General features: G+C 28.5%; 1 protein-coding gene across 1 annotated transcript; it reads right to left on the bottom strand.

Annotated features, from left to right (window-relative positions):
• Positions 1–17,419: 17,419 nt before the first annotated feature.
• On the bottom strand, positions 17,420–17,965 carry LOC138342180 (ethylene-responsive transcription factor 9-like). Its single transcript, XM_069294386.1, has one exon. The coding sequence runs from the start codon at positions 17,963–17,965 to the stop codon at positions 17,420–17,422; it is 546 nt and encodes a 181-aa protein (XP_069150487.1).
• Positions 17,966–18,440: the final 475 nt, after the last annotated feature.

Raw genomic sequence — 18,440 nt, 5'->3', positions numbered from 1 at the left:
CCACATCCTCAAGAGACAAATGCTCCATGGAGCCCAATAACATTAACAACCTTGGAAGGATTATTAATGTTGGAATCAATCTCATATTTGACATCCTCACCATAAGCCAGGCTCTGAAAACTTCCAGATTTGATTTCAAATTGATGAACAAAGAGATTGCCATCATCAATCAATCGTTAATGATAGGCTTGAATAATCTCTTTGTTCACCAATCAGGAATCAGATCTGGATGTTTTTGTAGCATGACTGATGGTGGGGCTATTGAGTAAGTGATTGACTCTGGGAATTAGGCTATAGAGCATTGGTCTCATGATGATCCGGTGGTTGCAGTGACAGAGATGACCAAGTTGATTGCTAGGGTGGTGGCCGAGGTGGTATCCGTGGATACAATGATATAAAAAGTGGGTATAGAGGTGGATACGATGGAGGCGGCGATTATGATGGTGGAAGAGGTGGTGGACAAAGAAATGAGTGTTTTTATAGTGTGGCGAGTTTGACCACTTCACTAGGGAGTGTACCCAAAGTGGAGGTGAGGGTGGCGGCGGTGGATGTTGTGGCGGTGGCCACACTATATTAGGTTTTATTTAGAGAAGACTTAGTGAGTAAGAAAAAAAAAGAGAAAGAAAGATTTATATAGACGTTTCTCAAAGGGATACATTTAATTTGGTCAACTAATTATTAATTACATTTGAATTTTTTTAATTGAATTATTGACTAACAATATATATAGTTAATACTTTTATCAGTTTGCTAAAAACTAAGATTATGTGAATTTTGACTAGAAAAATTCTCTTAAGATCCACTATGTGTATTTATCAAAAAAAAATACTTTTTATTAATTATTAATTTATAATCAATCAATAATACTCAAAGCTCAAAGGAAAGTGAATCACTAAAAAAGAAAATTTATTAGTTTAGTTACAAATTATAATTCAATAAATACTTTCTTTAATATTTATTGAATTTAAAATACCTAGGAACATGGGTCCTTTTTCAAAAAAGAAATAAATGATATTGATATGAGATTAAAAAGAGTTGAACTTATTTAAATTTTATATAAAGTTTTAATTACTCTAATTTTGTACTTTTGTGTGTGGGGGTGGGGGTTACTTTCTTTGTATTTGTGGTATCAGTTGATATGCTCATCTTTTAGTTAAAGATGTAGGTCAATGTGATTGAATCACATTAAATTTGAAACATTAAGGTAGATTTTAAGTATACTAAACCACTGAACCAACTAGTCTTGTGTTCAAGGGATTATATCCTACTTCTGATTTATTTAATCAATACACAATTAAGAAGCAACAATTACACATGACACCCTCATCTTCTGGCTTCCCGATTGAACAGTGGAACGAGATAAAAACTTATCCAACAAAGTGTTTTACCCTGTTTTAATCGGGTCAAATAATATACAATACATTGGTGATTCCTAAATCAATTAAATAACTTAAAGATTCAACATCTAATTAGGGCACCTAATATGATTAAATAATGTCTGAAATTAACTCCATCTTAAGGTACATAAGATTTTAGATAAAGGTTTAACTAATCTAAAGAGAAGATATAAAGCACTTTTTAACATCTATTGAAATGATTAATAGGCCGGATTTGATTAATTAATTAGTCTAAGTGTGAAGATATAAAAATTATGTATGAAAGCTAAATATTAGAAAACTTTGAAATGGATGATTGAAACGATATTTTATAATAAATTTTTTTTTATTTTTGTTGAAAGCCGAATGAATTTTTAATTTGTAGAAGCAAAGAAGACCCATTAAGAGGAGATTGAAAACTTGTATCAAAACTAAAGCATGAGAAGTAGTAGGTAGATAAGAATAAATAAAAAAAATATTAGTGATACGCAAAACTTATTTAACAAGAATAAAGAAAGGGATGTCTGTCTCTTCCTCCCAATCCGTAATTTATTTATGTTAGAATGGAGTTTCTAGGGAGCGAGATCCACAAACAAAGAATCATTTACTACTTCAACAACTTGTCAAGAATCATTTAAACCAAAATAGAAATATTAAGCTAATTAACTAGCTTAAACATGGTATATAATCACACACGCACACCTAATGTTTATCTTTTATGCTAACAAGCTTTGACAAATATTGAAGTGTTTAGAACTCCTTTTATTATGATTAAACATAAGGTTGTGCTGCAATAATAGTTTAAGTACGCATGATCCATAATGGAATTTCTAAAATTAATACCAACTTTCAAACTAGAACTATTACAGAGAATTAAGCAGAAAGTCATATGTATTACTTATAATAAAATTCAAACAAAGTTATATAATGTTATCTTCATAGTTTCCATACATCAATAAATCCTAACATCGGCTGAAATAGAGGGAGATATATGGAGAGAACGAGAAAGATAAGGAACTAAGAAACTAGAAATAAAGTAACGACTATCATGGTAATTCTCATTATTTATATTAGATATCCTCATTTGACATTGAAGATTTAAGTTGGCCCTTTAGGGTTACAATCGTTGTCGTCGTAGTTGTAACACTGTTTCTCTCTCTGCCATTTGGAGAATATTGGATGAATTCTATCTGAAAATATAAAAGGAATATTTTGTATATAGAGCGACTTTGTGAGTTAAATAAAAAACTGGTTCATATAGTCGTTTTGCGGAGGAATACAATTGCTCTATTAATGAATTTACAAGGCATTTGAGTTGTTTTAGTAAAATACATTGTAAATATAAGTTGCTTGAAAATAAAATTATATTATTGATAAATAAAATAGTAGGAATAATAAATCTCATTCCAAGCTCATTACTCGTTACGTTACCTGCCCTCTTTTGGGTATACAGGTACTAAGAGCTCTCTTACTATCAACCAGCGGACATCATCTGGCTGGGCAAGAATATTTTGGGGTGATTTTTCTTAGTTTATTTGCCAAATAAAAAATATGTGATAAGTACTAAATTGACTTATTTTTTGAAAAAAATAAATCATCCTCGAAACAAATAAATTCTTAGTTAGACAATGTTTTTATATTTTATTTTTATAGGTGTAAATGATCTATACACATTTAATTTTATTTTATCTCTTAATAAACTGACATAATAAAATTATATGTTTTATTAAGTATTTTTTTCTATTTTTCCAACGGAAAACGCCTCACCCATCCTCATCAAATAAATGGATAGAATACATAATTTTTTCCTTCTCGTATTTAAATGTTTACTCAAGTTATTAATAGGAGATTGAAAAAAGAGTTTTAAAGATTTTTTGGGAAAACACTAATGCATTTGCATTTTGTATTTGATACATTAAAACAAAATAAGGTTTTGTTAAAAAAAAATTAGGTTTGGTAAAATTACAAGTAATATTTTTTATTGACTATATATGTACTTTGATTCAAAAAATTTTATCACAAAATACACTATTAATTAAGCGATACTTTTATTATTTTATTTTGATAGGTGTAAATGATCGTATATTCACATTTTTTAATTTTTTTTAATGCATGATTGACATTATAGAATTGCATGTTTTGTTATCTTTTTCTATTTTTCCAACCTGACATGCTCGATCTGTCCTCAACAAGTAAAGGGAAATAAATATCCTTATTGTTATTGCTATTTGTCTTTCGTACTATTTTAAAAAAAATGTTTACTCAAATCAATAAAATAAGGAGATTAAAAAAAAAAACAGTTCCAAGGCGATAACATATATAGAAGGCAATTACTTATATTCCTTCAAAATCTTATCCCCAACATATAGGTAAATCAATTTTTTAAAGAGAGTTAAATAATAAAATCTTCAAATCATGATTTAATTTTTGTTAGAAAATATGATATCTCTAAAATTTATATGGAATGCCAAATATATTTTTACATTTGTCAATCAACTAATTAAGATTATATTTGTACTTTTATAAGTAGTGCAAAGAAAACTGTGCAGCTTGTCAACCAATTGATAGGAAATTACTTTGTCATTGTTCGAGTAGTGACGGAATAATAGTCAGAATAAATTGAATTGAAAAATTAAATAAAAAAGGATATACCATTGTAGTAGTACTACTAAAATATAGCCCAACACTAATAATCTAGTATTGATATAAATAATCATCAAATATAGAAAAAATTCATCAAATAATAGTGAATGTGTTAAAAATTAAATACAATCTAAACAAAATTTACTTTCAAGAGTCTTTACCCATAAATCTTCTAAAGTTTTAGAATTTCAAGAATAATATTATTAATTAATATAGTATGTTAATTAATATCATTGATTAACATAATGTGACCATCACCACCATCACCACCACCATTAGAGTATCTACCACCTCCGCCGCCAACCCTTTCACTTCGGGTACAATTCCTACCAAAGTGCCAGACTCGACACACTGGAAACAACCGCTTCCCCCAACGTATCCACCATTGTAGTCACTGTATCCACCACTGTATCTACGACTATTACCTTGACCACCGCCGTAGCCACTATAACGACTATCTCGACCACCTCTACCACACGGTCACCACATCCTCAAGAGACAAATGCTCCATGAAACCCAATAACATTAACAACCTTGGAAGATTATCAATGTTGGAGTCAATTTCGTATTTGACAGCCTCACCATTAGTCAGGCTCTGAAAATTTCCAGATTTGATTTCGAATTGATGAACAAAGAGATTGCCATCATCAATCAATCGTTAATGATGGCTTGAATAATCTCTTTTTCATCAATCAGGAATCAGACCTGGATGTTTTTGTAGCATGACTGATGGTGAGTCTATAGAGTACGTGATTGACTCTGGGAATTAGGCTATAGAGCATCGGTCTCTTGATGATCCGGTGGCTGCAGTGACAGAGATGACCAAGTTGGTGGCTACGGTGGCGGCCGAGGTAGTATTCGTGGATACAATGCTATAAATAATGGGTATGGAGGTGGATACGATGGAGGCAACGGTTTTGATGGCGGAAGAGGTGGTGGAGAAAGAAATGGATGTTTTTATAGTGTGGCGAGTTTGACCACTTTACTAGGGAGTGTACCCAAAGTGTAGGTGAAGGCGGTGGTGGTGGATTTTGTGGTGGTGGCCACACTATATTAGGTTTTATTTAGAGAAGACTTAGTGAGTAAGAAAAAAAAGAGAAAGAAAGATTTATATAAACGTGTCTCAAAGGGATACATTTAATTTGGTCAACTAATTAATAATTACAGTTAAATTTTTTAATTGAATTATTGACTAACAATATATATAGTTAAATCTTTTACTAGTTTGCTAAAAACTAAGATAACGTAAATTTTGACTAGAAAAATTCTCTTAAGATCTACTATGTTTACTTATAAAAAAAAATACTTTTCACTAAATATATATATTTATAATTAATCAACAATACTCAAACAAATACATTTACACTTTATCAAATTGAAGTGAGTATCTATATCTGATACACAATTAAAATACTATATACTTGCTATACGTAACATTTTGTATCAAATTCAAACAAATGTTAGTTTGTTATAAATAAAACCTTGAATTTAGTACTTTAATTGATATTTATGGTCAATGTATCAAAGGCTAAAGTTCAAATAATATTATGGCTATAAACTGCAGAACAATGTATCATAGTCTAAATAGTTGAATAGATGATACGTTAATATCATATTATAAATATATGATGTTACATTTTGTAGCAGATGCGAGTATCTGCCAGATTGTATACAACATCATTTGATATTAAATATCAATTACTATTTATTATCATTAAGTATCAACTAAGACCTAAGAGTTAATTCATATCACTAGCTCAAGGCGATTTGGTTAATGTTGAATAGAGATTATTTATGAATTTTTAGATACTTTTTCTTATAATGTTGTTGTTTTTTAGATACACTAACTCTAGTTTTAGAATTTTTTGTTTTTATTGTTTTAGATATTTATACTCATGTTTTAGAGTGTTTCTCTAAAAAATTATTTATTTTGACTTTAACTTTCATTATTGTTAGATGTTATTTACAGTATGGATATTCAAATAAAATTAAGTATTAGGTTCATAAATGCATATAAATACACTATGTTATTTCTTCTAATTAGTTTTAGTTAACTACTATTACATTTTAACACCTAACCAATGTAATTGAATTATAACTTGACTGTTAATTCAATTATGTAACTTGATAACGTAGTTCCAGTTAGTTGCGTATTAATTTATGCTGATACATTGAATAATTCACTGTAGTTACTTGCTAATTCATTCATGTATCTATTGATAAATTAATTCTTAATTATTGTGATACATTTAATAATACACTTTATTTAATTTTATATACTACTTTTTTACAATCCTATTGTATAGGATACACCATTCAATTGGAACATGATACATTATATAAAAATATATTTAATTCTTATTAAGTGGTACCATCTCCACAAACACAATCTCTCGTACATTATTATCAAATACCTAATGATACATTGTTTTAGATAGAAGTATATATGAAACACAATTTGTTATAAAAATAAACACAAAGTTCAAAATATTAACATTTCATTTTGTTGTATCAGAATTTCACCTGATAATTAATTGTAATGTTCTATCAGGGTAAAAATGAAAAAAACAAAAAATTGAAAATCTATAATTTTAAAATAATGTATCGAAAAAACAATAGTATTCTAAAAAAAGTTTGTCAATCTTCTTTCGAAAAAAAGTACGAGTTCATCAACTGTGACCTTCTTGTCCACGACTTCTGCCATCTCGCACACTTAAAAGTTAGAGAGACTTCACATATCAATCAACTCATTTTAAAGTACACGATAGCCTAATGAAAACTAACTCCAGATACATGATAATTTATATATTGATACATACCTTCATATATTGATAAAGAATATCATATATTGATATATAAAACAAATAAATTTTATATGTATCTAATACGTTATAGTAACAACACACTAACTCACATCTAGAAAATCCATTACATACACATCAAACTAGAATTGAATCAAGTTGAAATTAGTAGTGTATCACGATTTGTATATGCTTATACAAATTCAAAAATTAAAAAAGAAATGCACATATGTGATACTTTTTATTAACAACATACATCAACTCGCAGATCTTCCAACCCACAATATATCCGTCAAAACTTTAATGTATCAAGTTCTAGCCAATAACGTATCATGACTTATCGGTCAATATACAAATTCATGAATGAAAAAACAATTATTAAAGCATACAAATATGTGTTGGATACTTTTTGATATCAATCTTTAAACTCAAAAATCGAAGTAGTGGGAAATAAGCATAACTAATTTTGCCCAAGATAATTATAAAATAACAAATTTCAAATGCCTTCATATTTGAGATCTGCCATCACACTGGCAAGCAACCACCAACACAAAAATAAAGATACAAAGAAAGTTGTCAAAGAAATTCAGACTTGATCGTCAATCATAGTGAGATTTATGTAGGATTTGAAGAACCCAAAAGCTATGATTTTCGATTTTTCTCCCTTTGAGAGTGTCAGTCAAAATCAAAATATTAATAGTGTATCTTGTCAAATTTTCAACAAAAATTTTGAATCCTATTTGAAAATTTCTTTGTTGAAATAGGGGCAAAGATGAAAAGGGATTTTGAATTTTGAATAGATTTGTTATTTTAGGATTTATTTTCTGTGTTGACATTAAAGAGGAACTGAATACCATAAATTATGGAACTTTAATATGATTTTATGATTTGTTTTCCTTTTTAAGCGCAAGAACTATATTTATAATGTATCACAATTAATGTATCCGGAAAACCAATTATGTATCCGGATAATTTATATTTTAAAAGATTTTTGTAAAATAGAAAAAAATAGGATAGGAAGTAATTTAAATTTTACACTATGAGATTTATGTAAATTATACATTAAAAAAAAATTAGATTTGGTAAAATTAAGAGTAATATTTTTTAATAATAGAGTATCTTGACTATATATGTACTTTGATTCAAAAAGTTTTATCGCAAAATACACTCTTAATTAAGCGATACTTTTATATTTTATTTTGATAGGTGTAAATGATCGTATATTCATATAATTTTAAATCTTTTAATGCATTATTGACATTATAGAATTGCATGTTTTATTATCTTTTTTTATTTTTTCAACCTGACATGCCCGATCTGTCCTCAACAAGTAAAGGGAAATAAATATCCTTATTTTTATTGCTATTTGTCCTTCGTACTATTTTAAAAAAATATTTACCCAAATCAATAAAATAAGGAGATTCAAAAACAGTTCCAAGGCGATAACATATATAGAAGGCAATTACTTATATTCCTTCAAAATCTTATCCCCAACATATAGGTAAATCAATTTTTTAAAGAGAGTTAAATAATAAAATCTTCAAATCATGATTTAATTTTTGTTAGAAAATATGATATCTCTAAAATTTATATGGAATGCCAAATATATTTTTACATTTGTCAATCAACTAATTAAGATTATATTTGTACTTTTATAAGTAGTGCAAAGAAAACTGTGCAGCTTGTCAACCAATTGATAGGAAATTACTTTGTCATTGTTCGAGTAGTGACGGAATAATAGTCAGAATAAATTGAATTGAAAAATTAAATAAAAAAGGATATACCATTGTAGTAGTACTACTAAAATATAGCCCAACACTAATAATCTAGTATTGATATAAATAATCATCAAATATAGAAAAAATTCATCAAATAATAGTGAATGTGTTAAAAATTAAATACAATCTAAACAAAATTTACTTTCAAGAGTCTTTACCCATAAATCTTCTAAAGTTTTAGAATTTCAAGAATAATATTATTAATTAATATAGTATGTTAATTAATATCATTGATTAACATAATGTGACCATCACCATCATCACCACCACCATTAGAGTATCTACCACCTCCGCCGCCAACCCTTTCACTTCGGGTACAATTCCTACCAAAGTGCCAGACTCGACACACTGGAAACAACCGCTTCCCCCAACGTATCCACCATTGTAGTCACTGTATCCACCACTGTATCTACGACTATTACCTTGACCACCGCCGTAGCCACTATAACGACTATCTCGACCACCTCTACCACACGGTCACCACATCCTCAAGAGACAAATGCTCCATGAAACCCAATAACATTAACAACCTTGGAACGATTATCAATGTTTGAGTCAATTTCGTATTTGACAGCCTCACCATTAGTCAGGCTCTGAAAATTTCCAGATTTGATTTCGAATTGATGAACAAAGAGATTGCCATCATCAATCAATCGTTAATGATGGCTTGAATAATCTCTTTGTTCATCAATCAGGAATCAGATCTGGATGTTTTTGTAGCTTGATTGATGGTGAGTCTATAGAGTACGTGATTGACTCTGGGAATTAGGCTATAGGGCATCGGTCTCTTGATGATCCGGTGGCTGCAGTGACAGAGATGACCAAGTTGGTGGCTACGGTGGCGGCCGAGGTAGTATTCGTGGATACAATGCTATAAATAATTGGTATGGAGGTGAATACGATGGAGGCAGCGGTTTTGATGGCGGAAGAGGTGGTGGAGAAAGAAATGGGTGTTTTTATAGTGTGGCGAGTTTGACCACTTCACTAGGGAGTGTACCCAAAGTGGAGGTGAGGGCGGCGGCGGCGGATGTTGTGGTGGTGGCCACACTATATTAGGTTTTATTTAGAAGACTTAGTGAGTAAGAAAAAACAGAGAAAGAAAGATTTATATAGAGGTTTCTCAAAGGGATACATTTAATTTGGTCAACTAATTATTAGTTACATTTGAATTTTTTTAATTGAATTATTGACTAACAATATATGTAGTTAATACTTTTACTAGTTTGCTAAAAACTAAGATTACGTGAATTTTGACTAGAAAAATTCTCTTAAGATCCACTATGTTTACTTATCAAAAAAATATTTTTTATTAATTATTAGTTTATAATCAATCAACAATACTCAAAGCTCAAAGGTAAATGAATTATCAAAAAAGGAAATTTATTAGTTTAGTTACAAATTAAAATTAAATAAATATATTCTTTAATATTTATTGAATTTTAAATACCTAGGAACATGGGTATTTAAAATATTACATGATGTTAATGTTACTATATTTTAATCAAATCCACAAATAAAATTATTTTTATAATATTTATTAACTTTTTTTTCCAAGTAAAAGTATAAATATCTAAATAGAAATATTAATCTAATTATATCGAGTTTTGACTCTCTTTAATTTTAAATTTTTAATATTATATTGTATTTTTTAATTAATTTGTATTGGCCCACAGACCGGCCCTATTGATTGAATTTCATTTGCATTTTGTATTTGATAGGTTAAAACAAAATAAGATTTTGCTAAAAAAATCAGATTCTGTAAAATTACAAGTAATATTTTTTAATAATAAAATATTTTGATTATGCACTAGTATTCTAGTAGACTATGTTTTATGAATTTCCTAATTCAATTTTGAGGATTCCATTTTCATTGCATTTGTTCTACTAGATGGTATCACCTTCTTGTTTACTTATTTGTTTGAGTTGCAAAATGATTTTTTTAATTAAAAGACGTGATAGTCTTCTTCTTCTTTTCATTAAAAGAACTGAGTAGACTTCAATAGTTGTTCGTTTGATTAACTATATGACTATTAATTTCTTTTGATAATCTAAAATTCAATAAAAATAAGTAAGAGTCTATTACCTTAAGATGAAACTAAAAGAGAAATTACAACCTCCAAAAGGCCATAAAAATTCATCAAAACATAATTCTATATAATAGAAAAACAAAAGACAGAAAAATGATACATTGAAGAAGGCATAATTAAGTATCTAAATTATTAGCATTTTTCGATATTATCTCTTCCTTTTTTATCTTCCATGGAGGATTTTTTTTCATTCTCATTTTATGTTATTCTTCGTTGCATTTTTGTTTGAAATCTTCTCTTTTTAACATTTATTGAATTTTAAATACCCATGAGCATGGGCTTTTAATATATTATATTGATATAAAATTAGAGAACAATATCACATCATTCATTCATATTAAAAAAACATTTTTTGCGAGAAGTCAAAAGATAAAAAATTACTTGGTATAGTATGACAAAATCCCATGTAATATAGTACGTGTTAATTTTCTACTTTATCTCAAATTGAAAGACAAAAAAACAGCTTCTCTCAATCCACAAGGTTCTTTCTTGTGTTTTCCGTTTCCGATCAAATAACCAAATAAAAACTCATGTAACAAAATTACGAAGCGGCAGAAAAATAAAATGAGGAATACGGAAATTTTCTAAATTAATATTATAAAAGATACAGATACAAATATTGAAATGGTTACAACATACCACATTCCTATTTACAAAAACATTTTTTCAAAAAAGGTAAGACTTTTATTTTTTCTTATACAAACCAGACTTTCACCTTCTATAATTATGGATGCAACATGCTTTCTGGTGGTGCAAGGCTGAGCTCAAGATTTGGAGGCTCAGCATTAGCGGTTCGACGCTGAACGGGGTCGACACCCATGAAATCTAGAGTCTCCTTTGGTCTGCTCATCCCCTGATCCGGCAGTATTACTCCAGTTTTCAATAAAGTCTCCAATAAATCCTTATCGCATGTCGTTGACATAACAACAGAAGTTCCTGTAACTGTCTTAAAACGACGAAACTCATTAGTATTTTGATGGAACGATGGAAAACTCACCGCACCGCTGCTTGATCTAGAAGACGATGCGATGTTTCTGGTTTGATTCGGAAGGATATGATCACTCATGACATTGTTGTGATTAATTTTGCAAAGAAAATCTCTTGTGGTGGCTTGAAGGTAATCCTTAGATGCTGGTGAAAACTTGCGTGTTGCGGTATCGTAAGCTTCCTCAGCAGTATTAAAAGATCCGAGCCACATATTTCTCCTCTGATTGGGATTCCACACACCCTGAAAATGCACCTCATCATCATCGTCTAAGTGCACTATTGTCTTATTATTTTTTTCTCGCTTCATCTGAAAAATCAAAGTATACGAAGAAAAGAATTGAGGGAAATTAGTTTATATAAACATCTCTAAAGAATTATTTCTTTTTTGCGAAGAGAGAAGAATGAGTGAATAGAGAAGGAAGGAGGAGAGTGGTTTATATACATGATTCTGAAGGGTGATTTATGAGTTTATTTTGGAAAATATAAATAAAATTATTTTAAAATTAAAGACATTATCATGTTACGTGGAGAGTAATACATACATATTTGTATTTTTCTTATCTTGTGAAACTACCGTTGTCTTCTTCTATTTTATTACATGTCACACCCTCCTTTAAAAAAAAAAAAAAGATAGATAAAAAGTTCCTTTGGTTATTTGTCCGCTTTTTTTTCTTAGAAAAATCATCAAAATGTCTTTAAATAATATGATAAATTAAATAAAATGAAGTGCATATTTGTTCATATATTTCTTTTACCCAATTAAGTAATAATAAACTTATTTTTGAATTAAATTACTTGTAGAAAGGACATTTTAAACTAAACAATTAATGAAGTGCATATTTGTTCAATTTAACATAATTCAAGGATATTTTCTTACACTTTTCTATTTATTTTTCTATTTTTACTCTGCCCAAGAATATAAGTAGGGATGACGATGAGGCGGGACAGGATGGAGCGGGGCGGATTGAGCTTGGCCTGTAAGTTTTTAATCTACCCTGCCCCGCATAACACTTTTTTTTTCAACCCGCTCCATCTCGCCCCACATAGACTCGCTCTGCATGAATCAACTCCGCATAATTTTTTCATATTTTTTTCTAGTTACCTTTGATATTAAAAATAATATTCATAAAAATAAATTCTTTTTTTCATTAAGTTGTATTAATTTAATTGAAAAGTGACATAAAATTTTATCTTTGCATAAATAATCACGTGTTATATATACGACAAGTATAATCGTTAATTAAGTTTGCGCCGTAAATTACATACTATATATACGATAAATATGACCGTTATTTCAGTTTAATAAAGTAAATATGTTGTTTTATCTTGTCGTTATATGATCGGTATATGTAGATTATATCGTTTTAGTTATGTATGTGTGTATTACGACCAAGAGCTTACTATTACATCATATAGAGGCAGAGTTAGGTGGGGACTTATCGGTTTGGATGAACCCACAAGATTTTTCGTGGATTCTGTATTCATAATAGAAAAAAATAATAAATTATATGTACATTAACTTGTGAATTCCTAATAAAATTGATAGACAACTCAATGGTAAGAAAGAGTGGTGAAAATATTTTCATTTCCTTTATATTTAATGCATGTTTTATAATATTCTTTTTGTCCTAAAATTTAGAACCTTTTAATCATGACTTCCCCTCTAATATCATAATATGCTAACATAAATTATTAGTTGAACTTGTTTGATATTGACTTTTTTTTTTAAGAAATAATGCAATAGCCAACAAAAATAATTGATTTTTAGAAATAAAACTGTAGGATTAAGTATAATAGGACTTGTTAAAAAGTTTACGACATGTCAGAATTCCTAAGCCACAAAAATAAAAATGTTCTGAAGTTAACACACTAATTTGTATTGATATGTTTATAGTTTAATTACAATTAGATACTTTTTTTTCATATCAATTACAATAATATATAATATAAAATATGATGATGCAAGTAGCCATGTTAAATAGTTACCAAACGTTCATACTGGAAATCTGATTATTTAATGATCGACTAATGGTAGTTATACTTTGATTAGTTAAGTTAACGCGAAAATTACGTGAATTTTGTCAAGTCCGTTAAGTTTACTTGCAAAAAGAAATGTTTTTGTTAATATAACCAAACAAATATATTTAAATGTAAGTAAATCACTAAAAAAAGTCTATAAAAAGAAAATAACTCAAAAGGAAATTTATAGTCTAATTACGACATACATTATATATTTGTAAAATTATACTGAATATTGTTGAGTCAAAATAAGAAAAATCACACGTCAATAGTTGTCAGCTGAAGTCGACAATAACTTATTTGAAAGAGTTGTTCCATTCTAGTCAAATGATAAAGATTTATTTTTGTATCTGACAGCATGTCTTTTGTTTTATTTATTTCTTATACGTGACACACGTCATTTTTATGCATCAAAGCAACATTTCTTTATATACACAATATTTTTTGATTCTTTTTTAATTAAAAGAATAAAAAATTATGGCTATACTCAAATTTTTATTTTATTTTCTCAATGTTTTTTCCTTTTAGCCGTGACAGTGTGACAAACTTTCTTTATTTGACATAGCAAATAAAAACGTCCGTAAATTATTATTGCAAAAGATATTACACTTCATGTATTTGATTATAAAAATACTAGAACATAATTGAGGACTATATATATATATATATTCAATTAAAAAATTATGTTGTGTATTATTAATGGTCAAATATATTTTATAAGTGTGGAATCATTTTTTAAATTTGTTTGAATAGTGATAACTTGCTTGAATTAACTTTTAATGATACATTTATTAGCAAAAAGGTATTTTTGACTTAATAAATTTATTTTTGAATCAAACTATTAACATCAAAAAATATTTTAAAATTAAACTATTAATGTAGGTCATTTTTTTGTTCAGTTTAACATAGTTTAAAAACATTATTTTTACTTTTTCTTTCCTTTTTATCTCCATTCAGGAAAATAAGGAGATCCAATTTTTTAAGGGTTTTTGTGGGGAACACCAATAAACTTATAAATATTGAACTGTATTTTTATTTTGTAGTTGACATGTTAAATAAGGTTTTATTGATCTAATATTTATCAATAATGGAATCTTTTGTCTATTCTAATTATAAACATGAAAAAATAATCTTAATTTAGTCTGAATTCCTAAAACTCACAATAAAAAAGTTTTTCATATGGTAATTTTACATATAGAAATAACTTTGTATTGATATTTTTGTAGTTTATTTTTACCTACATTTTAGCATATCAATCACAATAATATATAGAACCAAAATATAATGATGCAAGCATGACATATTATTGTTTCAATGGCGTGAAACCTAAAAACTCATCCGCTGAAGTCGGCAATAACTATTTGAAAAAAAAGAAGTTCCTTGTGTGATCAAATGACAATTAAGGATTCATTTTTGTAACTAACTGCATGTCCTTTTGTCTTTTCTTATATATTTCACAAGACACGTGTATTTTTATAAATTAAATTAAAGTAATATTTTTTTATATAAATTTCAAATAAAAAAATTAATGGCTAAAACAGACGTTATGTAAGTTTTTTCCACGATGATATACTTTTAAAGATGAATTTATTTGCATTTTAATATGATAAAAGTTTAATTTTGTCCATACAACATGAATATTTAGATTTCGGACTCTATTTATGAGACCTATTATTTGTTGTGCATATTGTTACTGTTATTACTAGAATAATTAAATATTTTGAGTAAATCATCAAAAGGCCAAATCGCAAAATAATATACTCCTACTAAAGTTTTTGATCTCTCCAGGTAGCCCAGCAAAAAGTACTTTATATGTACATAAGAGGATGTGAAAATTAGATTCACGGATGGAAGAGAACGTTAAATGTTTTGAGGATGTTTGGTGAGAAGGAAAATATTTTTTAATTTTCTGATATTTGATTGGCTCAAATAATTAAAATATTTTCCAAATAAACTTATTTTCCTCAAATAACTTCCCTTAAAAAAAAGTTAGAGAAATATTTTTTCAAAATCATTTTAAACCACACACCTCAACTTTTCATCCTAACTCAAGTGTCGGGCATAACTATTTGAAAAAAAAGAAGTTCCTTGTGTGATCAAATAACAATTAAGGATTTATTTCTGTAACTGACTGCATGTCCTTTTGTCTTTTCTTATATATTTCACAGGACACGTGTATTTTTATAAATTAAAGCAACATTTTTAAATATAAATCTCAAATAAAAAGATGAATGGCTAACACAGACGTCTTATAAGGTTTTTCCACGATGATGTACTTTTAAAGATGAATTTATTTGCATTTTAATATGATAAAAGTTTAGTTTTGTCCATACAACATGAATAATTAGATTTCGGACTCTATTTATGAGATCTATTATTTGTTGTGCATATTGTTATTGTTATTACTAGAATAATTAAATATTTTGACTAAATCATCAAAAGGCCAAATCGCAAAATAATATACTCCTACTAAAGTTTCTGATCTCTCCAGGTAGCCCAGCAAAAAGTACTTTATATATACATAAGAGGATGTGAAAATTAGATACATGGATGGAAGAGAACGTTAAATATTTTGAGTGTGTTTGGTGAGAAGGAAAATATTTTTCAATTTTCTGATATTTGATTAGCTCAAATATTTTGAAAAATATTTTTCAAATAAACTTATTTTCCTAAAATAACTTCCTTTAAAAAAGTAATAGAATTTTTTTTTCAAAATCATTTTAAACCACACACCTCAACTTTTCATCCTAACTTAAGTGTCGGGCATAACTATTTGAAAAAAAAAAGTTTCTTGTGTGATCAAATGACAATTAAGGATTCATTTCTGCAACTAACTGCATGTCCTTTTGTCTTTTCTTATATATTTCACAGGACACGTGTATTTTTATAAACTAAAGCAATATTTTTTTTATATAAATTTCAAATAAAAAAATGAATGGCTAAAACAGACGTCTTATAAAGTTTTTTCACGATGATATACTTTTAAAGATGAATTTATTTGCATTTTAATATGATAAAAGTTTAATTTTGTCCATACAACATGAATAAGCAAAGACGATATTAAGGGAAATAGATGAAAAAATGTCTATTAAAAGAGTATGTATCGAGCAATTAGGCAATATTTTTTCTTTTGTGAATATAATAATCGGCAATTAACTAATCGGCCTATATATCAACACCTAAATTTTTCAAAATTATGTAATTCGATCTGGTCTTAGTTTTACATAAACATATTCTTACCATTAATATCAAAGGTACGTAGTGTAACTGTACTGATGTTTATAATCAAGCTAATAAGTCCTGAGATTAAATAAAAAAGAAATTGCAATCTCTTTCAATTCACTCAAGTCTATATCGCAGAAGACATTAATTTATCAAATAAATAGTTGCTTCAAGATTCAATACTAATTCTCATCTATGCACATCATAAAAGTTACTTCCTCTATTCAATTTTATGTGAGTTCAGCTACCTGTTATTGTTTAGGGACAACTAATTATTTTTTTGGTATGCAATATTCTCAAAATTTTTAAAAAATTTATTTTAAATTTGTAAAAAATAATTAACTAGTTAGATTTTATGACATTATTCATTCAAAAACACACACTTTTCATGAGAATAATACAATAAAGAAGGTAGAGAAATTTGTAAATTGATATTACATACACAAAAAAGTTATTACAAATGCCAAACTTGTACTAAGAAAAAGAAAAACAAATAGAGTGCATCATTATTTGTTTGCCATGGTCCCTGGCGGTGCAAGAGTGAGCTCAAGATTGAGGGGCTGGGTATCGATGATCTCCGGGTCCGGAAGTATCAATCCTTCTCTCGTTAAAGCCTCTATTAAGCTTCTGTCTCGCACCATTGACATCATAACAGAAACTCCAGTAACTGTTGTAAAACGACGAAACTCCTCCTGATCAGAACTCTGATTTGGCATCAGAGTTTCGCCTGATCCAGAAGACGATGCACAAGTGTTGATCATGACATCCTTACGATTAAGCTTTTGAAGATAATCTCTACTTCTCTTGACGTCCTTTTGATTAGTTAATGGAGGAAAATTTATAACTGTGCGTGGGCCGAGATACTGTCGGGCAGCTGCATCATAAGCCCTAGCAGCTTCCTCCGCTGTATCAAACGTTCCAAGCCACACAAATCTTCTCTGGCTCGTAACTTTGATCTCAGCGATGTAGTTCCCTGTCGAAAGCTTCCTCACACCTTTATAACGCATTTCACTTGACCCAACTCTTACGTTGATATTGCTGTTTTGTGCCATCTAAAAAGAAATAAAAAAAGAGTGAGTTAAAATAAGTTATTGTTTTATGAGAAGAAAGGGGGAGAGTTATTTGAAGAGAAGAATGAGTGAACAAAGAAGGGAGAAGGAGAACTCAAGAACTTACTGTATGTGAATAGAAGAATGGATGAGTAAATAAGAAAAAAGAAAAGTGATTTATAGACCCTTCTCAAGGTGTTTTTTTTTGGTTGCTGTGTGAATAGAGAAGGAAAAAGGGGAGTGGTTTATATAGATAATTTTCAAGGAATTTGTGAGTTGTTTTGGAAAACAACTTCTAAAACAAACGGCATTAGAGTGGTAAATATACATTTATATATTTTTATTCTTTGTGAAAATGTGTGTCTAATTGTCTTCTTCTATTTTATAACGGGTCACGTCTTAACCCCCTTTAATAAAAACTAATATCTTTTCCTTTGGCTGTTTAATTCGCCTCTTTTATTCTTCAAAAAATGATTTA

This window comes from Solanum lycopersicum, chromosome 2, assembly GCF_036512215.1.
Source record: "Solanum lycopersicum chromosome 2, SLM_r2.1".
Classification (NCBI taxonomy): Eukaryota; Viridiplantae; Streptophyta; class Magnoliopsida; order Solanales; family Solanaceae; genus Solanum; species Solanum lycopersicum.
The sequence above is the reverse complement of the archived record's forward strand: the minus strand, read 5'-3'. Positions and strand labels throughout refer to the sequence as shown.